Source organism: Chlamydotis macqueenii, chromosome 2, assembly GCF_036417535.1.
Source record: "Chlamydotis macqueenii isolate bChlMac1 chromosome 2, bChlMac1.mat, whole genome shotgun sequence".
Lineage (NCBI taxonomy): Eukaryota > Metazoa > Chordata > Aves > Otidiformes > Otididae > Chlamydotis > Chlamydotis macqueenii.
This window is the reverse complement of record NC_141557.1, coordinates 29,908,177-29,931,964: the sequence shown is the minus strand read 5'-3', so window position 1 is coordinate 29,931,964 and position 23,788 is coordinate 29,908,177. Positions and strand designations below refer to the sequence as shown.

Genomic DNA, 23,788 nt, shown 5'->3' with positions numbered 1-23,788 from the left:
TTTGTCATCTTTCTTTGACTCCTTTGTTTCTCTTGGAATACTCAGATGTTGTATTCAGGTTTAAGGATGGTAGGCATAAAAAACCCCAGACAGTTAGGTCTTAATAGTTATAGATGTTTATGATTTCACATGTGTATATGTAGCTCCAGATGGAAAGACTAGGATGTAAAGAGGAGAGAGTCACAGATAGCTAACATATTAATAGTGCAGGTATGATAATGCCAATAATACGATATAGTATCAATACAGCCATTGCCTGCTAATAGTAATAGTTTTTATCATTGCTGTGACTGCCAAAATTCATAAACAAATATTTGGCGAGAGAGGTCATATTTTTTACTAGCCTAGCTGATGCAGTTACTGAAAAAGAGCAGATAAACCTCAGGCCCTTCTTTGGGTCCAAAAGCTTGTTAGTTATTTTTTGTCATTATAGCCACTCGTTTAATAAACGACATTGCTTTTTCCAACAGACCTCTTGCTGCTATGTTAATACCTGTGCTCAAGCTCTGAGCATGTCCAATAGCGATCCTGAGTGAGAGGCTGTAATTCTGAAAGGGCACTTTGTGTTATCTTCGTGTCTTCTGGGTTTCAGGCTGTTGAGAGAGCTTAAATCATCACCAAAGCCATTTAATGTGTACTGAACAACTTCTAAATGACAGATTTTCCAGCAAACTTAGTAAACACAAGCTTTAAGCATTTCTCTTCCTTTTCCTTCCTTCATGTTTGTCTTAGACTATAACTGCATCAGAAGATTTGAGGTTTTCTGCCACCCCTATGAACTATAGTGGGGCAGAAATCTCACATCAAGTATGTGAAGGATTCTGAAGTGTTTGCACGAGTCTCTCTTGGTATTCATAAGGGAGGATATGCAAATTGAAACCATCTGTGAGGTTAGGGGTTGTGCACAAGTTCTTTGACTGGCCTGATCCAAATGACTCCTAGGCTACTTCGTTATCACTTAGTCATGGTTGGCCATTTTGTGAGTGTAATTGCAAGGAGAGCAAGTTGGGAACTTCACTGACCCAGCAAGAACCTATTACAGTTTACACTTACATGTTTTTACTTGGTTTGTTCTTCCAGTGACTCATGTATTGCTATATTAGATCCTGGGCTAGTATCTTTTTTAATTTTATTTTTATTTGCTCAGTTGGTCAGGAAACTAACATTATTGAGACAGGATAGTGATGATTCATAAGAGTCACTTAACTGTCAAACTGTCACTTTACTACTTCTCTGGTAGTTTGTGGTAGCGGACTGCTTACTGCTTTGGTTGAGATGGTAGGCAGAGCGGAGCGTTCTTCTCTAAGCATCAGTTCACAGGTCTAGATGATCCACTCCTGTTTTGTAGCAACTGTTACTGAAGTTACTACGTATGTGTAGCACAATTTTTGCCCTTCACTTATTCAGAAGGAGCTAGAGTAGGACAATCCAAGGAGCCAGGTGCAGCCAGGATCTCCACAATCAATAGTAACAGACTTTCTGGTTTTTTTCAACAGTAATTCTCAGGTGAGGAAAGTATAATTGTCTCACTTCATAGCCACAAAATCCAGCAAGATGACAGGGGTTGCCTGTCCAGGTATTACCCAGAAGACTACTAGCAGAGCTAGAACAATACTGAGGTTACTTTGCTCCAGCGAATGGACCAGTGCTGTAAGAGAGTTCCCAGGCCTTCTCCTTTCTAAAGCTTTTACGGTTATCCCTAAGTTTGAAGCCTTAGTTATGATGAAGGCTGAAAATGTTATTAAACTAAATTTACTTCTCACCTTTCTGCAATAAAAGGCTTGTTTGGGCTTTTGGTTTCTTGCACTGTCTGTGGAATATCTTAATTTTAGTTTTCCTGGCTAGCATAATTTTCTAGTACACAAACGTTTACTGAAAATCACGTTGCACTGCCTTATCAGGTAAATGGGCACTTAAACGCAGTTACTTATGGAGGCCTCTAGGTTTGTGCAATGCTCGTTCTAAATTACAATGATGTATGCAATGTGTTATTAATCCATATGTTAAAAACAGTCAAACTGAGATTACCTCTTTGTTTTCTTTTCTTCTTTCTTTGAAGATACTTGTTTGCATGTATTTTTAATTCCACATCTGATGGTTTAGCGGATGGATACAATCCTAATGTGTTTTCTTCCTACTGCTATTTTCCTTTTTCCTAATTTAAAGTTCAGTCCTGGATGCTGCATTTGAATCAAAGGCTTTACTAAAAAACATGCTGTTGTGCAAGTATCTGCTCTATTCATTTCTCTGTTTTTTTTTTCTTTTTAATTTTGCTGTTATATACTACTTTGTTGTATGCCCGTAGTGTCATGGTAAAATAAGCACTGTTAACCTGCTGAAAAAGTCAGCATCAGGAGGTTAAAATGTGGTCAAGGGTTAATTTACCAGACAGAAATCTCATTAGGTTTTCATGGTTTTGCTGTAGTCAGTCACATACATAGTTGTTATTTTATTGAGTTTGCTACAGACTGTGTTTTAAAAGTTGCTGCTCAACAGTTGTTTGGATTGATGGCATCCTTTTTGTTGTGTATCAGGCCTGCAAGTATATCACATTTACTGGGGAAATGCCTGGAAGGAATGGTTAGGGTAAACAAATTCAGAAAAACAAGTGAGATTTTCGTAATTTAATATTGTTTTGAAATTTATTTGCCTATTATATTTCAACTGTGACTATCCTTTTTTTGAAGGATTTTCTTTGGTGTAAACATAATTTTATAAAGGTGCCCAAAAGGTTTATTTTTTCAGTATAAAACATTTTTTAGTGTAATTCTGTGTTGTTATCAAGTCAGTTCATCCTTTATTTTTCCATAATGAATTTAGATTGTATCATACTGGATTATGATAGTTTATTTCTTTATTTGAAAATGTGGTTAAATTCTTCTCACATTTTCCAGGAGACTCCAGTGTTTACAAAATTTTCTCTTCGCTCTGTCTGTCTGGGTTTACTTCTATTTTTTTTTTTATATTACAGCAGTTATTTGTAGCTCCATAGCATATGAAATCAAGCAAGAAATATATAGAGAGAGCATTGTCCTCTTTGATATAAGTGTGAGAAGTATATATTTCCATTATGAAATGGAAAGAACATATAATTTTCAATATAAGTGAACATATCTGTTCCTAAAAGAAAACAAATATCTTGCTTCTAAGGCAGTGCTATTAGAAAAGCTGAATTTTTAAAGCATTTTTTTCTAGTAAAACAAATTCAAATTCAACTTTTTTTTTTTAGAATATTTGCAATTTGGTAGAAACTGTTCAGTCTTTTCAACTAAAAGACAAAGATTTTGAGGTTACATTTTAGTTTTCTAAAAGGATTATTTTTTAAAAAGTATTTAGAAGTACTGTTTTCTGAAAATAGTAATTAAAACATAAAAACTTTATTCAAATAAGCAAACTAAAGTTGCAAGAATTTCAGATAAACATGCAAAATTATGAAATAATTACTGTGGCTGCACTAGTTTACATGTAAGACTGGTATGACTGGTGATGGTACAAGTCTGCATTTCTACATGCAGACCTTGGAGTGGGTTGCCGGTAGATAGGTGGGTGGTTGCTTTTTTTTTTTTTCCTGTAAGCATCTACCTCTTAATAGTTAATGAAGTTTCCCTGAGTACCTCTCAGCACAGTGGATGAACAGACATGAAGACAAAGAGAGCTTCAAAATAGCTTTACTCTTCCTTTCCTCCCCAGCATGTGCGAAAGGGCCAGCAAAGGGGAGGAGGGAAAGAAGGGGCGTTTGGTGTAAGCATTAATAGCAAGCCATACAGCATGTCTCCTGCCAGGACACCTTCAACACACAGTTTCTCTTGGAGTTACAGCCCACCCGGGAGCACGGAGAGCTGGGCTGCAACAGTGCAACCTCCTCGGGATCCGTGAAGTGGGGTGCCAAACCTGTGGCCATGGGGATGTGTGTGCTGGAAGGTGGCCACAGTGCTGCGTTAGCAGCTGGTGAGGTGCTGGCCGTGGTGTAGGGAAGTGCGAGGTGGGATCCAGCGGTGCACATGCCACAGACGATACCTAACACCTGATGGGTCAGAGGTCCCTCGGAAACTTCAGTTGGGGCTGGTTTCATTAGCTCGTCTGAGAAACACACCAACAATTTTTAGTGCCCTGTTTAAAGATAAGACAATCTGCCACTGATTTTGGTTTAGAAGAGTATGTGATGAAGTCTAGTGCTTCGGAAGCTGGCTGATGGGCAGCTCAAAGATCTGTTCAGCAGGGTGGAATGGACAACTGGAGATGCTAGCTTCATCAGCTCTGTGGTCCATGGGTTAACATGGCTACATGCTTCCCAGGGACAGCTGTAGCCATAGCCTTCACATAGGTCCATCATCCCTGGCTTGGCAGCTGCTCCAGGCTGGGTATGTGTATAAATATGAAAATGATGGAATCATTATTCAGGAACTTTCATTTATATCTGGAGCATTTGCCAGAGTTTTATTCCCCTATTATATCACCGGAGTGGCTTACAGGAGTAGCAACTCAGACACTTGGCCAGGAACACAATAAAATGATAATAGGTTTATACAACATTTAGGATGTTATCAAGTACTTTCTTGTAATTCCAGGTGTGGTGGGGTGCATGCGTGGAACCAGAAGTGGGAAGAATTCAGAAAACAAGCTGCTGGTGCTGGACATTTTCCCTGACAAGGCAGTTTGGGAAGGACAGAAGTGATGGGAACTCAGAGCTTCCCTCTTCCTTGGCTGGACAGGAAAAAATGGTGAGCATGAATAGTGAGATCAGAAAGGAGGAGAGGGAAAAAAAAAGTTTGTGGAGGAAAGTAGTATGGTCCAGAGCAGAGTGTAGTGAAACAACTGTAATTTTCAAAACAAAGTAGTGTAAGTAGCCTGAATATTGTTAATACCACTGCAGGCAATTTATGCAAAAGCAAGTTTCTTTCGTTTCCTTTACACCCTCAGCTATAAAGAAAGCCCTCGAAGAGCTGAGGGCACAGTTGGACTTGCTAGCTTGGGGCTCTGCCTGTTAACTGCTGAACTACATCAGGTCATAAAAATCTGAAACTTCGTATCTCGCAGCGAGACATTTACCACCTGATTCCTGCACTACCTGGAATTCAGTGCTTAAAGAGAAGGGAACTGGAACTGTTATATGAAACCACATAATCTGCTTTGGTGCATTTTGGCAGTTCAGAAAAAGCAAGAGTTTTTGGACACAGCCTTCCAACAGCCACTCTAGACAGAGAAAAGAAAGCTCACTTTCTTTGAGAAGTCCTCAGAAATCTTGCGCTTGATAGGTGCTGGCACTGCTGCACCAAAAAAAAAAACAACCCAGATCCGGTGCCTTGGATGCTGCTAAATTCTGTCCACAAAACCTAGAAATTATGTCATCCTAGTAGAAATAACAATTGCTTTCTATGATTCAGCTCAAAAAAAAAAAAAAAAAAAATCAACCAGCCACTCTGGGATGCCACCAGATCCTGACAGAGCGGTGCAAAGTCTCTGCCGAGGTGGCGTGAGCCTCTCAGCGCGCTTGCCTCTGGGCTCCCGCGAACTTTTGCGGGACTGCTGTGTTGTCGGAAACGGCGCGTGTGTGTGCGTGTTATTTTTCTTTTCGGAGTCAGGGACGCGAAACTTTTTTTTTTTTTTTTTTTAAATAAATCCTGTGAGGGGAAGGGGCCTGGGCAACTTGGCGGGGGGTGTAGGGGCCATAGTGTGGCCGCAGCCGCATCCCAGGACCGCCGCGCATCCGAGTTGCGAGTTCCAACCCCCGCCCCCGGCAGAGGAGCCAAGGGGAGAGCGGGGGCTCGCCCCCCGCGTTGGCGGCGGGGCCGGGGCCGGGGCGGCGCGGCGATCCGGCGATCCGGCGGGGGGCGCGGGGAGCCAATGGGCGGCGGGGATCCGCCGGCGCGGCTCGGGGGCCCCTGGAGGAGGAGGAGAGGAAAAACCACGGGATTGAGCTCTGTCAGTGGCGCTGGCGGCTTCCGAGGGGGAAGTGCCGGGGAATAATTAATGTTTTTATTAAATTTGGAGGGAATTTTTTTTTTTGCAGCCGACCGCCGCGCGTGGCCTTCAGGTGGGTCTTCCCGGCAACTTTGTCCGCCGCCCCGCAGGATTGCGTGGGGGGTGGGCTGCAAAAGCGATCCCGGGGGAGAAGGTGGCTCAGTGCGTGGGGGGGGGAGGGGGGAGGAAGGGGGTGGGGGTGTGTGTGCGTGTGCGTGGCTGCGGCCGCCGCCGCCGGTGCCGTGAGGTGCGGGGCGAGCCCCGCCGTGCGCCATTACGAGCTGAGCACACGTTTGCCGGAGCCGGGGCTGCTGCTGGCGCGGCTCACCCGGGGGATCCGGCGGGGAGGGCACGTAAAGCCCGGCCGCCCGCCCGGCTCCGCAGCGCTCGCCGCCTCCCTGCTTTCCTGGCGGGAGCGTGTAAGCCAGGTGAAGGCAGAGAAGGGAGGGTTGTTTTTATGAATGGGACTCTTTGAGGTTAATTAGCTATGCAAATTCAAGCAGTTCATTCATGATTTTTTTTTTTTTTTTTTTTTTAAAATCTAAAAGCCATCTTGTATTCCCCTCCAGGCTGATCGGAGTCCAGATCCCGAGGAAATCTCCAGAGCAAATGTCCAGTAAATAAAACACTGAGCTAAGACTTGTGGAAGAGCCGCAGAATGGATGGATTTTATGACCAGCAAGTGCCTTACATGGTCACCAATGTGAGTGATCAGTTCAAAGTTGGTGTTTCTAAACTTGACTCCGACTTGTTTCTGTGGGGGAGTTTTGCAGAGAGAGTATCTGCTTTGTTACCGCTGTAGGGGCGACTCTTCATCTGGGAGCTTTGCCTGCAAGATGAGCCTGTCTTCTTAGTTATTTCAATAAAGCATCGTGTTCTTCTAAAGACAATTTTGAGATGATTAAAAAATCATGCACATGATTAGCGGATGAGAGAGACAAGAGCAGCAGCAGCTGCGTTCAAAGTTTCTGGCTGCGTTTGCCTGCAACACTCAGAAGAATGAAGTTGAGGCAAACGTTAACATTTTTTTTTCCTTTTTCTTTTTTTTTTTGTTTTTCTTTCAGGACTTTGCAAACAGTGTTACAAGTAACGCAGGGAAACAAAGCAGTCTATTATAATCTCATACCTGGGTTCTCCTGCGTAGCTTATGCAGAGGGGATTTATGTGCCATTGTGTAGGTTTGTGTACTTTAGATGCTAAAAATACATGGTCGGTATTGTGTTGCTGCTTGAACATGTTATATATGTATCTGTACAAATGGATTTTTACATAGATAGAGATGCGTTGCATTTAGAGACAAGAATCTTTTGGAGGATGTTAGGTGCTCAGCAGTATCTTTTGCTAGAAACTGGAGGCTGCAAGAAGATCATTTCCCTGTTTGAAAATGTAAAGAATTCATGCCAGCTTTGGGTATTCTTGATTATATGAAAGAAAAAAAACCCTCAGATATCTGAAGTAACTGATCTTTCCTGTTTATAGAATCCGCGTGGGAGAAACTGTAATGAGAGACCGACAAATGTCAGGAAAAGAAAATTCATTAACAGAGACCTGGCTCATGATTCAGAAGGTGAGGGCTTGTTCCCCCCCCTACTTACTTACTAATGCAGAGAAGCTTTTTGAGAGCTATTTATTTATTTATTTTGGAGATAAATATATCTAGATCAATCTGAATAAACAAGACAAGAAAATGGCATTTATTACTGCAAAACAAACTGGTAAAAGCAATAAACTGATAAAGTTGCTACTTTTTTCCTTGACTTACCCTGTTGCGTTTTAGGTACTGCTGCACACGTGGCACGTGGATGTCATGTGCCGAGGCCAAGCCTTTGCAGCATCTGACAGGAGTCCTGGCACCTGGCTTTTTCACCTTCAGGCCTCTTGAGATTCAGGGCTTTCCTCATTCCTCCCATCTTCTAACGTCCTTTTCACTGGTGGTAGCAAGAGCGAGGGTGCTGGTGTGGAGACCCTTGGTTTTCACTCTAGCTTTACTGTGGAGCTAGTAGTGAGGCTGCTGGTGTCTGCTAGCCCATTCCTGTTGCTGTTTAACACTGGTAGGGTTAAAAATCCTGGGAAATTTGGTTAAGGAAGTCTAGAGTAGAGGAAGTTTTAGAGGGCTAAAGATTTGTAACAGTCCCATCAGTAGCCCCTCACATGATCGGAGCTTGAGAACTGCAATCTAGCAATAGCTGTTAACACTGCTTTAAGTTACAAGGTCAGTGTAGATGCTATGCTACACCCCTGTAAGTATGTAAGACATACAGGACAGTATATAGGGGCCTTCAGCTTACCCCTATATAAATCTTACCAGGGTTAGGACACATTGATACACTTTTCAAAATCCCTGCTTGTTTGGAAAAGTTTATTCTAGGGTCGATTGAGAGGAAAACAACTTTCTGATTTTCTATTAAATGATTTTCCGACATGAAGATGAGGTATCAGTCCACAGGATAAATGAATAGCCTCTGTTATTTAAGTGTTTGTGAATAGTTATCTGTCAGCATTCATAAAAGAGGAAGTCTCTCTCAAAATACAGTAAATTAAAAATAAACCATTTGTCAGTTCAAATATCCTACTTAGTCTTAGTAAACAGAATTTTCATAACTGAGTTTCTGAGCTTGGCAAGTAAGCCGAATGCTGCTCTGATTTACACCCACTATAAGCAATTGATTTCAGTGAATTGCAAAAGATAAGCTGCTGCGAAAGTCAGTCCATGGAGAAAGTGGTTTCACTTTAAAGAAGTACAGTGAGTACAGCAGAGAGGAAATAGTGGCGATTCTCTTGTCCTGCAGAGTAAAACATAAGGGGAAGTACAAAAGATTTCCCATTTCTGTTTGCTATTGCAGCATCTCAGGTCTTTGCTTCAAAATTTTTGTATGATAGTTACGACCTTACTAATAAAAAACCCTCGGTCGTTGCTCAGGCAGAACTCCCACTGAAGTCCGAGAGAGCTTTATCTGGGGCAGATATTGCAGGAGGAGGCCTGAATTTTATAGAGAAATAGTTCACCTGTAAGAAAGATTATAATTTTTAACTTCTCTGTGTATTGCTGAATGAGCTTTTTATGCTATAGAACTTGGTTAAGATTCTGGTTATTATTTCAAGAGTTGATAAAATAATACAGTAGGGGCTTTTTTTTTTTATTAACAGGTGTAGAAAAATCGTTAACTGCAACCCCAAAATCTCTACTTTGTCTGTATATTTGACTGCCAAAATAGAATTAATGTACATTGTTCTTCAGGAAAAAAAATATTTTTGAGCATATTTTAATCTTATGAACAGATTAAAGGTGTGAGGCTTTTCACCATGTCTTCATCTTTTTGCAGAACTCTTTCAAGATCTGAGCCAATTACAGGAGACATGGCTTGCAGAAGGTAAGGGAAAAAAACTGCTTGTAAAAAGAGGAAAAACAACTCTGGAGGGAAAAAAAAAAAAGTCCTGAACTTGCTGTCTTAATGTTCAGCCCAATTAATTGAGCTCTAAAAGAGCCACCTCATGTGTCATGCATACATTAGAGCCTCTGATGAGTTTGTCTTTGGGGACTCTGGGGCTGCTCTACCCAGTGTCATCACAAATTACCAGGAGAAATTGCTTCCAGCTCACAATCACATCTGCTTTTGGCAAGAACTAATGCACCAAGACTTCAAGTTCTAAGCCTCTGTTCAGATTTTAATTGCAATTGATCAGGTTTATATTATTGTACCTCGAGAGACTACATACAGCCAGAACTGGGCTTGCTGTTTCCTTTAGAGCAGCACATATAATTATTTGGTGTTCTGGTGGAGTACTTTTCTGATGGCAGAAATTAGTTTCTCTGGGTTCATCGGGACGGGATGCTTCAAGATTTAAGTGCAAGTGTCTTCTTTCCACCTTGTTCACAACACAGAACATTAGGTGTGTATGCAATACTTAAAAAGTACTATTTCTATATTTTTTTTTCTCAGAAACCCTTAAATATTTTGCATGTTATTTTTGTGTTCATATTTGTGGTTGTGAGATTATGTACTGGGTGATTGGAAAACTGACATCGGTCTGTTTTACACCTGCTTGAGCTTTTAAGTATTTAAAATAATCTTGCAGAGCACATTCTATTGAAGAGAGGTTTAAGAGCAATAATGTAGAAATCTGAATTTAGAGTAGGTGTTGAGAGATTCACTTAACAATAGCAGAAAATGAGCTGCTGCATTAAGAGAACTTTAACAAAATGCAAGGTAGCTTTCTGCTTGTTGAAGTGTTTGTTCAGCAATATTTTCAGACTTTTTTTTCTTTGATACTTACAGTTTATTTGAAGCATAAAGATCTTTATACATTGTCTGTTCTTAGTATTTCTGGTTGAAATTTTTATGTAAACTTCTGCATCTGAAATAAGCATTATTTTGATGCAAGTTAACGTAATCTCTCCAAATTTATCCTGTTTAAATGAATGTGAGTATTCACATATGTTTGATTTTTATCATGTACTGGACTATGCACAGCTGTTTATAGAATAGATGTTCTGGTTTTTTTTAAAGGAGAGATGTTGGAGTGAAATGCTTGCTGTTAGTTTTCATAGAAAGAGGGAAATATTGCTGATGATTACTTACCTTCATACTGATTCTGTTTTAACAGCTTTACATGTAGTTAGTCAAGTTCTTAATCTATAAGTAAGTTGTGTAGTATTGTTTATTTTGCTGACGTTTTTATTCTCCTAGCATTATTTTTAGTGTCTGGTTATTCTGTATATAATGAGAAAGTCCTCTTTAAATTAATGGAACAGAGGATATATTTCCATGAATTAATATGTTTCTTTCGTAATAATTGAAAACAGGATGTCATGTACTAAGATCATTTTTGTAGTATAATGATCAGATACAACTGTAACTGTCTCCCTGTGGTAATTTTCCTAAGGATCTATTTATTTTGTATCATCTCATTCATTCTAACAAGCCAAAAGTATGTTAAAGTACTGCTCAAAATATACTATTTTTTGATGGAGAGGAGAACTTTTAGTTTGATTTTTCCCTGGCATGGATGTTTTTGTTTCTGAAATTGATTACATTTCTTTGATCATAAGTCAGAAAAATACAGGCAGATTCATAATGCATGTGCAGATAGTAATGTAAGTTTGAAAAATAATACGGAATTTAAAACTGATTTAATCATTTCTGTAGGTACCTAAATAACTGTAATGGCAATTTTTATTCTGGAGGCACTGCTTATTTTAGACTAGAATGAATTGTTTGAGAGCCTTTTTTTCTCTTTAGCTGAGTCTATTTCACTGAATAAATTTAGATAGGCTTTGAGAGAGAGAGGGTGTCTATTTCTGTGTCAGCTAGGTTGAGGAACCTTTGTAAAAGATAGCATCATCTGGTAAGTATTTACAAATGGGAAAAAAAAAAAAGTTGCCTTTTCATGTAGCAGAGAATAATAAAGCTAAATAGCGTTATATTTTTCCACAGTATATTACAACTAAATATTACAGATTTTTCAGTGTTCTAGAAATATTTTAAGAAACCTATGTGTTTCAGGCCATGCCGTGGTTTTAGCTGTTCCATAAAACACAAACTTTGCACAGCTTTTTTGAAGGTTAAACTAAAATGGAAATAAAAAGTCAAGATGAGAAAATAAAATATTGAGCTGTTAACTTGATCTCAATTTTTTATTTAGAAAAACAACCTAAACCAACTTTTGGTAGTCTTTTTAATGTGCTGGTATTTGAGGATATTGTAGCTGTGTTCAAATGCCTACATGATTGAGCTTAGTCAGGAAACAAATTTTGAAATCAGACTTGTTTACCCATTGCTAGATGTGTCCATTTATGTTCTTCTGGACCTTCATAGGCTAGAAGTCTGCCAAATTGGCAGCATCAGTAATGTTTACATATTTCTTTTCATAAGGCTCTGGAGCCAGGGAAATGACCATGAAATTTTAAAACATCTTGACCCTTTTTTAAGAAAAGCAGTGGCAGCTGACCAGGTTTCTCCCACGAGTTCAGATCCCCACTGAGGAGTAACCAGGTCAAAAAATCTACTTATTAGTTAGGAGAAGAAAGTGAGTTGTATTTTATGCCACGCAAAAAAATGCTGGTGGATTTATTTTGTTTTGCTTTTCCTGAAGCTATCCTTGCTACATCATATATTTTAGCCTAAAGGTTTTTACAGTTGGTGTCGCTTGAGACAAGTTGAAGGTAAACGAGTAAACAGAAAAGAAGTGTATTATTTTCCTATTGAAAATGGTGGGAGATTCACCTGTATTAAAGAATTAATCCAAAATGTAAACAATTCAGTAACCTCTTTAATATTTTATTACTCCATAATTAACAAGCTGAATATTACTTACAGAAAACTTAAAAATGTATTCCACTAGCCGCATAGTAGATTTTTATGGAAATTAGTTTTGCTTTTTACTCTTTGTAGTATTAAATATGTAAGAAATAATTTAATTATTTTGATGTAAAACTTATTCAGAGTAAGGTTCCCGCATATCAATTGTTACGCAGGACAGAAGAGATATTATAACTATTTCCTGATGTCAGAAATTGAAAGTAGGAAGCCTTTAATAATGGTTTCAACCTTCAAACTTGAAAAGAAATAGTTAAAATTACCTACTGGTAACCAAGGCAAATATTATTCAGATACTATCTTTTGTTTTACGTTTAAATAATTTGATGGCAACCTTTTTATCATGATAATAATATAAAATGAGTTTATTGATTCTGTATATTTGGAATCAGATTGGTTTTGGCAGATAGCAATTGTTCAGTGACTTGAAAAAAAAGGTTCAAATATTAATCTAATGTTATTGCATCACAGCTGTTATTTCTTATTCTGGAATATAAAGAAGAGAGAGAACAAATTCTAAGTGAGTGAAAGTCTCTGTTCATGGTGAAAGCATTTGGTTTTGGGGGAATAATAGATTAACAAAAAACTAGATTTTTATTTAAAATGATGCTTTCAGATACTAGTTTCACCTACAGCTTGTTAGAGATAGGTAAAAGACATCCCAAGCAAAGACAAATAATGCATTTATGCGCCAGATCTGCTTCTCAGAGCGACAGATAATATGCTTCTCAGATGGTAATAAACTGAAAAATAAAATAAAATATTCTTTTGGTGACTTGAAAAAAAAAATTAAATGACCAGTGAGTGATTTGAAATAGTAGCTACAGGTAACGGGTTCATGCCTCTGCTGCAGCTTAGCTAGATTGAGTGGATGGGTATTACAAGCTACCGTATTTAAAAGATGGTTCTTGGTATCTGAAAGTAAACTATTTATCTCAAATAACTAATATCCAAGTTTGGGATGAACTTTAGGAAATAGATTTCTACGCTCTGTTCTCCTGTCGTGAAGGATGTACCAGCATCACGGTGATGTCTAAGCAAGTGTTGACTTCTAGTTTATTTCTTAAATGAGGAGGTATGACAATAAGTAGCTTCTAGTTCTCAAAGGATATTTTTTTTTAATAGAAGAAAATACAAGATCTTCAAATATTAGTCTAGTTAGAGTGACTTCATTTAAATCAGTGAAGAAGTATAGCAGCTTAATCTGGCTAGCTGGCTTTCTTCTGCCAAAAAGTTGTAAGGCAAATGCTATGTAGCCATATTCAAGAATTATCCCCTTTTTTATAGGAGCAAAAATAGTAAAGGATGATAATTTAGTACCTCCATGGCTGAAATCTGTCTGATGGGAACAGACACTCTAAAAAGCAGTGAAAAGATTTTCATTCTGGAATTTGTAATACAGAGAATAGCTGCCTTTTTTTTTTTTTTTTTTTTTTTTTTTTTTGGCTTCTAGTGATCTGACAGATCCAGCTTTCAAATACTCGTAGCTCTTATCTTAAATATCTGTGCCCAAAAAAAAGGAGAAAAGTTAGATTTAGGCAAAATGAGGGGGGGAGGGGGAGGAGGTGTTCTTTTGAAAAGAAATCCAAAAGAAATAAACTCACCAGAAGCCTACAAGTCTGAAAGTCTGTGTAGTAATAAACTTTTAAACATTTTTCTTGTTTGCTGGAAAAGTAGATGCCTTTTATTCAAAATAATTTTCAAAGACGTAGTGGGGTTTGTGAACTGTGAGGGACGTAGCGAACTGTTAAATGTGAGTGTTCCTTTTAAGCTAACTTTTTTTCTCATTTTTAGCATAGCAGCAAATGAAGAGCAGATTCTGCAAACCCATCTTCATATTCCTAGGGATTGTTCGCATAAGGAACAATTTTGAGATCTGGAGCTAGTTTTGAACTGCATTTAAGTTTATTAGTCAGAGCATCTCACTTTATGTAAAAAGGGTTTGGGCTTGTTTTGACAGCAGATCTGGTGCTTATGGGAAGTAATATTTTTTACCATCTTGAAATTTGTCACTGTTTTGCCTTCTGAATGCTTCTTTGTTAGAAACAGTTGTTCCTGTGGAAAAAAAAAAAAACACAACCCACAACAACCAAAGCACCCCCCATTCCAGCTCTTTCAGGAATACTTAAAATTTGTACAATCTTTTGGATATTCATAAGTGATAATGAATCAAAGAAAATTCAATAGCTCAAGTCTTATTTTAGCTGAGGCCAAAATGCTACTGTTCCTATATAATTCCCTGTCAATTTTAATTCCTTTTGCCGCTTTGAATAAATAGTTTTAAACCGAATTGCTCTCAGCTCTAAAAGTGGAGCTTGAGGTCAGAGAACACAGTACCACAGGAAGTGTTTTGCTGCCCAAAATAAAGTTTTTAAGTGAAGCAAGGAGGTTTGCAGCTTCTTGTTTTTCTGGAAAGTTTCCGTTTTTTTTTTTTTTAACAGGAACACCTTTCCCTGGAGTGCAGCTGAGCTTTTTGGAAGCAGTTTGCGCTTGGGAGAAGGAAGAGTTAAGTTTAAGCCCTGTTACAGTTCGCTTAACTTTTCATTTATTAAATACGTCCCTCGGCAGGTCTGTGCTGCATCTTGAGACAAAGCAGTGAAATCAGTGTGTTTATGCCGAAAGTTCAAGTTTACTTTGCTGTAGCTTTCTGGAAGGGTGTGACATGAAAAGCTTGTGGTTGGGGCCACATGGTTCATGCTGGACTGTGTTTTTGTGAATGGAGGCAGAACTCCAGTTCTGACTGCTTGTCTTGAGGAATTGCTTGGGAGATCAGCTGTCTCATTCACTGGCAGAAAGAATGACTCATACATCTTCTGCCTTGTTTGGCTCCAGGTCATTGTTACAGTGGATAGAGCTGGTTTTAATTAAATATTAACTCCTTTTGTCCTGGATCCTTGTTAACGGGACTTTTTATTTTTGTTTACTTGCAATGAAAGCAAGCTAACAGCCCCTAGTTTTAAACTTGTTTTCCACCCCCCCCCCCCGATTACTTTCCCTTTGCAAATGAGCTGTCAGTTCAGCTTTTCAAGGGCCTTTTAAAGCTCTAAAAACCACAAACAAGTATGAAGTATTTTTGTGCTGTGGATGTTTGCTTTTGGCAGACTGATTTTAACTCAGTAGGTAGTGAAACTGTAAAATCTAAACTAATAACATCCTCAAGATCATCATTAACATTTCTATATGCTTCCCAAATCCTCTTGAGACATTATAGCTATAATCAGAAGAAAAATAAAACTTTTGGTAATAATCTAGACGGAGTGGATAGCTTATGCTGCAGATGTTGTCTGCTTCAGGAGGCTGAGACTTGATGGCTCTGAATGAGGAATGAACTAATGTAGCTGCTTCTGCTATTAGCAGTAAAAGCCATGTGCTTAATATCCTTCAAAACCTTTTATTAGCCTTTGGAATAGACTTGGCTTCTCAAACCCCCATAATTAAGTAGCTCAGGGAAAAATTCTCACTCAGTTCAATGGTCATTTCAGGTATATTTTTCAATTTTCCTCTGAATGGCAAAAGTAAAAAAAAAATAAAAATTGATGATTTATGTGTTGTGTCTTGTGTTGAGTATGTTAACAGAAGACCAATGAAGATTTTATGGCAGCCTTGCTAAACTGCAGTATTTGTGAGTAAATGAAAAGAGGAAATGAATGGCATATGTATAGAAATGTGCAGACAGTTGCAACACTGTGAGTTACATTTTCCTTTTGCACACTGAGGTTGGAGTGTCTTTACCTGTCTAATTTGCTACAAAGTCTGCCTGTAACTATCCAAACTCAAGGTCCAAAAGCCCTATTCCCTTTGAATAATGGAATGATGTATCCCAACAATTTACCCCCTCGCAGTAAGATGCTGGTGGAAGAAGTCTGTGTATTGGGCTGATGATGACTGCTTGCATTTCTGCAGTACAATCATGTGCAAGTTTCAGTTCTGCTAGTTTAAAAATAATATCAGATTAAACAAAGGAACATTTTAAGTTCTTATTTCTAACAGCGAGTCCTTTTAATTTCTTTGTGTAGGCTTGTGGGCTCATTTCAAAGGTACTGATGCGACTAAAATTAGATTGCAGTAGGAAGTGTATGTTCCTGGGTTGAACATTTTGGATGTTGTTACCTGTTTTGTTTATATTTGGCAGGGTTTTAAACACTTCTTGACTTGCTGTATTCCTTTTCCTACAGAAGCTTTTAAGGCTATGTCAATATTGTGTTTAAAATACATTTTGACAGCGTAGTCTCCACCTATTTCTAGAGTACTGATAAAGTGATGTGCCTTGATCTCTGGTAAATATGCCTTCATAAATTTTGGGGGTCCATGAATGAAGTATATTTTTCTTTTTTACTCCAGACCAAATCAGGGGTAATGACAGTATCTCTAAAGTAATATACTGATTTTTCGTGACAATTCAAGCAGATGTAGTTTATTTTTTCCTTACTCTTTGGTTGGAAAAATAAAAGGACCTCATTTACTGATACATACCTATATCTCTACAACGGATTTGTTCTAGAATAAGTCAAGTTAAACCGATAAAACCAGAATAAAGCATCGGTGAAGCAGTCCGGTGCACAGAGTACGCTTTAGAAAGTTATATAAGATTGCTATCCCAGTTCTGCAGTCACTAAATGTGACCTCTCAGTTTCAACAGGAGGTTTTTTTGTTCTCTTTTAGCCTTTTTCAGAGATCCCGGATTCACAAATTAACACATACATATATGTTTAAAAAAATATGCATGTGTGCATATAAGAAATGAGTTACACTAGCCTCCTTGCTGTGTTTGAAAATGATAGCTGGCTTAAGAAAAAAGTGTGGGGTGTGTCTTCTGTAAACAAGAAATTGCTTGATACAATTACTTTAACTCTGAATGTACTCAGAAACCCTTCAAAAACAACTGGAAATGTAAGAAATCCTTAGGAACTGATTTTTAAGTAGGATACCTTGATTTCATAATTGGATTCTTCTGTGACAGTCAAATATTTGGCATGTTTGTAAGGAAAATGCCTAGCATTCACATGCAGTGAATTGCATGAGATATCAGAAATTGCATAGTGTTAGTATTTGGGCTCATATTGTCCCCGAGTTCATTTCTGGTGAAAGTCCTGTGGTTTCTCTGGAGTAAAGAGAAATTTAATGCATCAAAAATACTGGAAATATTTGGTTTGGTAAAATACATGTTTTATACAGCTTCAAACTTTGAGGAGCTAGTGTGTCCTCAGAGGTACCGATTTGTTCTAAAAGGATGGGTTATTTAAAAAAAACAAACAACAAAGCAACAATAGCAATGCTTTTTTTTTTCAGAGTAATGCTAATTACACTTTGTGTATGTGTCTTATACTTCTTTTCAAATCTGTTTGCAGATTTCCCAAGGTCATTTGTTCTTAAGGGGTATTTGCCGCAATTAAGACAGTAGGACTTCAAGCATTTATTTTAAAACTGAAAGCAAATAATTTTTTGGTACAATGAGCCTGATTCTGAACTTTTTACCCAGGAAAAAACCTCTTAGTTAAGTAATTAGAAATATTTCCTGAGTAAGGAGTGGAGATCTGGTCCGTGAAGAGTACTGTAGTGCACATTCAAACTAATTGTGAGTAATTGTAATTAAGTATGTATTTTTAATTCAAACAAATTCTGTTAAAACTAGTAGCCATTGCATATATATAAAGGGGAACGTATGCTTCCTAAACTGAGAAAGTGTTCTGAATGGCATTAAAGTTACATTTTATTGTTTAATTTATTTAATAGTGTGATAGTCACTGTTTCGATAAATGGTTATACAACCAGTTTTTACCTCTCAAATCTTGTTGGGTAACCAGATCATGGCAGATGTTAACTTCTAATTAAGATCATATGAACTGTTTGCTTGTGTTTAGACAAGAACTGTGTAAACTGAAACATTTTCAAACCGGTGATTTTATGCAGCTCTGCTGTGATGATTCTAGTTAGCGTATGTTGAGGACAAGATGACAAAGTTCAGAGATGGAAAGCTGGGGCTCTCTCGGGATGTACCCGGAACCAGTCGTGCTCCGAGGATGCCGCTTCACAGCGTAATGTTCTGCAGTTATTTGAATTTATTCACCTGTAATATACATTCAGTGATATTTCAGCTTAAATGGTTTAAATGAGCTTTAAACGCAGTATGAGAGATGGCTAATGTCTTAGATATACAATGAAGAGGAACTGTGGTACCACGGACGCAAAATTATGTATCAGCACCCCGTGAAATGATTGTATTTTGTAGCTTAGGTTTGTGATGAAAGTTTCCTAAAAGCGAAGATGATCTTACACAAGGTGAATGGATGTTAATAATGATTCTTGCCTTAAGTAAAGCTTTTTTTTTTTTTTTTTTTTTTTTTTTTTGCCAATGTCTGAAATGTCATCATTGAACCAGAATTCCGTGCTCTGGTAAAATAGTTCTATTTGAGTATTTAAAATGATAACAAAAAATCCCTACTGCATTGGCTGACTGCCATGAAAAATTGGAATTGCTTTCAAGTAAGCCGAAGGTGTGTAGCTTGCGATTAAAGATGTGTAAGTGTTAAACGCCAGGATTTGGATTTACATAGGCTTTCCATGCAGAGATTTTTGAAAATGAGCATGGATGAGTTTTACCGGTGGCATGGTAGGTCCTGACCCTCACGCAGGGAGCGAGGCAGGGCCAGTGCCAGTGTCAGCCTTTGTGTCCTCCCCTCCCCAGCGCTCTGTGCTGGGGCCGCTCTGGGCTTGCATGACACCGCACAGCTTCACCCCAGGGTTTATCTGATACTGTGACGATGCGCTTGCCTGGTTTTCATGCTCAACAATGAGAAAAAAAAAATAATCCTAGTTTAAATCTTGGCTGTGCTTCAAATTAAGCACAAGAGTCTTTATTTATGCTTTAATGGCTTCTTTTAATTTTTTCCTTGTTTTTGTTTTTTTGTTTGTTTGTTTTTTGTTTCCCTTTCTTCAGCTCAGGTACCTGACAATGACGAGCAGTTTGTGCCAGACTATCAGGCTGAAAGTTGTAAGTATAGTTTGAATCATCACTCTCTTAAAAGTATGTATTTGTATATTTATATTTGGGTCTTCGTATTTGTTATTTATTGTCATCTGTGGTCATGTGATAGCTCCTGTCGGCGGTCGGTGACATCAGCGCGATGAATAGATAAAGCAAGTGGCGTTTTGACGTGCAGCCAAAAGAACTTGTTTGAGCTGAAGGTATAACCTTTAGCAGGGGGCCCTCTCCTCTAATTCTCACCCCCAGCCCCAGGGAAGCGAGGAAAAACTCACATTGAAGAGTTGGAGGGAGTTTGTCCGTAGAGCGTGGAGAGGAGCATGTGGAGCCAGTACGGATCATATGCTGTGGGAGATGGAAGGCAGCTCTGCTGAGCAGAAATCAGGCTGCTCAGTGTGTTTTGTGTATAAATAGATAAAGAAAATTCTCCACATAATAAATCAAATATAGCCACTGCTGAAGCATCTTTAAGTTGTCTTAGCGTGTGGCATTTTGTTGCGCAAACAAAATTTCCCCTTCAATTAATGGGAGAAAGCAGGAGTTCTGTTAAGCTGAATGCTTTGCACTGTTTGCTGCTTTACTTCACCTGTGCCCAAACTATTTTTTTTTTTTTTTTTAGCTTGTACCCCTCAAATCCTGCCTTTACGTGCTAAAGTGCTGCTTTTCTGTTAAAGCTGGCACCCCTTTGCTATACCTGTGGTTTTGGGTGGTTACAAGGGTGTAGTAAAGAAACGGCATGAGAAACAGTATCGGACAAAGTTGCAGACTTCTTGGAGCTTCTTTATGCGTCTTTCGTCCTCACGCAAGGCTTCTCTCCATCATCACAGGTCTCTTCTAAGCAGTGTCTGCTGACGGCCGCAGCGTGCGTGGTAGCTTTTCTGTTTTGCTAAATAACTTAAATAATTTATCCTATCAGAGTGAATTACTGCAGTTCACTAAACCAGACAGCTGTTAAATACAACATTCATGTACTGAAATGTTAGGATTAAAATTAGAGAGATTAGAAAGAATTGCATTAAAATAGTGTTTCACCCAAAAAACAAATTCAGACTTGTTGAGTTTTCTTATATATCTTTTAGAGGATTTCTGCCAGTTATTAGAAACTGTTTTAAGAAGAATTTATTGAGTCTATTCATAACAATGTTTTATTGGGAAAAAAAGAAAAAAAAAATTATTTTGCAACCCCTGGACTCTTGATAGTATACCTGCACAGCAGCAGTTTGTTTTTCTTTAAAAGTTTCTGTACATATACCAACCAGCAATCACGGTCAGTTTTAAACTTTTAAAGTTGCCCTTTGTAACAGATTTTTTTTTTTTTCATCTCTGGCTTCAAAGACTTTTTTTTTTTTTTAACATTAAATTGTAATAAACAAAAGCCAAAACTATTCTATAAGTTGAAAATCAGATACATTATCCTAGATATGGAGCTGTGTCCAAATATAGTCATGTATGCATACGTCCTTTGTGTAAGAGTACAAAGTTCAGTTAGGGCTTCTATTAACCCACAATTATCGTTACACAACAAGTCAATGATTCTTGGAAAATAATTTGTGAACTGTGAATGAAAAGCCCTATTGAAGCTGGTCACTGCTTTTGGTGATAAAGAAATTCTCCTAATATGGCTATTTTATTAATGCTGTTGTATTTCAAAGATCCTTAGCCACAGCTTACACAGTATTATCAAAGGAACATTTATTTCTTCATTTCAGTTGGTGTCTTTATCTTAAGTAAAGGTCAGGAGAGCTTCCTGGAGAGTTACTCTGGCAAAGGTTACAGAGTTTCAGACATATACTTCGATATAATGTATGTAGCTGTGGGCTCTGCGAAACAGGCATGGAGATCAGCATAACGAAAGCCGTGGGGAAATTACTGCTGCAGAAGTAGCACAATTGTGACTGTTTTCTCTTGGACCCAAACCTGCCTTCAAACTCTATTATAATGACTTACTATATATAAGTCTGTACACTGCTCGCCCTGTTACTGGTAGGAGCCTCGCAGGAGCACTTGGCTTTTTTTTTTTTTTTTAAAACTATTTTTTTTTTTAAACATGGGCAAGCTTTCATAGGTTCAGTGTTTAGTACACTTAATTGAGCCAAAAATAGTGAACAGAAGTGTAAACAAAATAAAAGGAGGAGGTTACAGCCACTTTCTAGTTCAGAGGCAACCAAACTGTGGTCAGCCACCTGCTTTAAATTTGCTGCACAAATTTAATTTATGGAGATGTATATAGGTAGAGGGGGTTTGTGCGTGATTTACAGAATACGTAAAGAAAACTGAAGTGCTCTAGTCTGCAGTCCAGGTACAAAAATTAGTGACATTTAAAATCTAGCTTCATGGCTTGAGAAGTGGGCTTTAAAACTGAGATAGATTTGTCTTAAATCAAAACTTGTAACATTGAAAGGAGCTGTAAGAAACTTCAGTAGCAGTGCTGGAAAGCTGTGGCTAAAACTTTCTTAGGCAAGAAATCACCAAATTAGATGACTCTTGAAGCAGAGATGTGGAAGGTAGCGGAGGCACTGATACTGCCAAGAACATGTGCTGTGTCCTAGCGCTGAGCAGGATTAAATGCCCCTTAATGTGCCATGAGTTTTGCATTTCTGTTCTGTAATAATGATTTTAGCTAGTGAAACTGCACTGGTATTAGTAACTAAGGGAAACATTTAGTTTAGATTAGATATACAGTCCACTTCATCCACTTAGGGATTTAACTTCAAAGCTAGCTTGGGACCATGAATATTTCAATTATGAGTTGCTATTAAACTTCAATCAGTTTTCAAAAAGCAAACATAATATATATGTATTTATAGTTAGGTGTGGGCTTTAGATACTACAAGTGAGATCAACAGCTAGCATAACTTCATGTGATATTATTGATGTTACTGGAATTACACACATTTCTACTAGCTAAGGATCCAGCATGTCAAGCTTCCCCTTAATGCTTTAAGCTTCAGTTTACCTGTTTAAAGGTGAATTTATTTTGTTACTCTGTTACGTCTTCTGGAAAGAGGCCCTTCCTACCATAGTAATCTTAGAGATATCTGCACTTCCAAACCTTTCTTACTTTGTCACAGCATCCAAAGCCCCATTTTGTCCATCTTGTATAATCTTTTTAGTAATTTTTTTTGAATTTTGAATACTTATCACAAAGAACCTTTTGTAGTTTAGCTCAGAGTGAGTTGAATGAGGAGTAGATAACAGCTAGCCTGTTAGATGAAATTTGAAAAACAAGTCGCAGTTTAGTTTCACGTAACCTGCTTTCTGCGACTGAACTTTTTGAGTTCTAAGGGAGAAAAATATGTATCAGAATTTTTTTTTTCCCCACTGGAAAAATATCACAATTGCATACTAAATAGTGTAATTTTCTCACTCTTTCATTTCTGTTCTGTTCTGTAAAAATTCCCCAAAAAGAGGGAAGAATCACTTCTACAGGCATGCACTTGGAAATTCTGTTAAGCAGGGTGGTTTTTCCCCATTCTGACTGTGCTTTTACACTTCAGCTGACCTGTTTGCTGTATATTCAAGTGACTTGCTAATGACTCTTTCTTTAGCAATTATGTGAAAAGTTGTGTAAAGCAAAACTGCAAATCACTTCAAGGTGATTTAAAAAAAAAAAAACAAAACAGCGTTCTATATGTGACACTTTTTCCAAATTCTTATCTAATTCCTAAGACTTAGTTAAGCTGTTTTTCTGTCGGTATAAAGTCAGTATTCACGTGTGGAGGAGGGTGACCTGTGTTAACTTCCTCCGATAAGGTTTCCTATTGTTTCAAGTCCATTTTCATACACTGAGGAGGAGCCAGGTCCTGAACTGGTTGTAATCGGTGGCGGGGCTTTCAGATACTGTAGAACAGCAAGGACTTTCCAATCTGGGAGTAAAAATGAATAAAGTGTTCGGTTTGCTCGAAGTCAATAGCTGTTGAGGTGAAGATTGCTTGCTCCCATTGTTTGGATGGTTTCTATGACAGACACAAGAGGAAGTAGGTAGGATTTGCTGGTGTTTAAAGGATGTAGTTGGCAGAGAAAACTTGGTATTGTCAACAATACACTGATTTGTAATTCGACCTTGGTACAATTGGTTATAAATGGGGATTACCCTCCACTGAACCAGATTGCCTGGTGTCTTAATAGCGTAATTGTGTTTTGTTTTGTTTTAATAATATGTATTTACATTGCTCTGTTCTTCCGGAGATTTTTTTTTTCCCCTCTTTCCTCTTTCCCCCTAAAATGTAGGTTACCTATTTAAAATTCATGATAAACTCTAGCTTTTTTTTTTTTTTTTTTGCTTTTTATTTGTTAGTGAATTTCTACTAATGAGGATTTGTGCTGTGCTTCGCCGCCTTGATCGGTTTCCTTCATTCTCTCTCATTTTGTTCCTGTACTGTTTCCCTGACCATCACAGCTTTAACTGAGCACTGCCGAGGGGTAAATGTTACTGTGAGACCACAACTGTTGACAGTAAATGGGAAGGGCTGGCTGTAAAATCTGTGCTCCTCCATGTCTGATTAAACTTTAAGATAGGAAAAATACT

The 23,788-nt window shown here is 38.1% G+C and overlaps 1 protein-coding gene across 2 annotated transcripts in view; it reads left to right on the top strand.

Moving 5' to 3' along the window:
• Positions 1–5,899: 5,899 nt before the first annotated feature.
• The window catches only part of ETV1 (ETS variant transcription factor 1), a 67,359-nt gene continuing 49,470 nt past the window's right edge, over positions 5,900–23,788 (top strand). Inside the window, exons 1-5 of one of the 2 annotated variants that reach the window (XM_086742425.1) lie at positions 5,900–6,034; positions 6,531–6,664; positions 7,441–7,528; positions 9,285–9,332; positions 19,216–19,269. In XM_086742425.1, the coding sequence (XP_086598551.1) occupies positions 6,620–6,664; positions 7,441–7,528; positions 9,285–9,332; positions 19,216–19,269 (235 nt within the window). In that variant the 5' untranslated portion in view covers positions 5,900–6,034; positions 6,531–6,619. Of the gene's footprint in view, positions 6,035–6,265; positions 6,390–6,530; positions 6,665–7,440; positions 7,529–9,284; positions 9,333–19,215; positions 19,270–23,788 lie in introns of those variants that run through there. The other variant, XM_086742426.1, reaches the window with a different exon arrangement.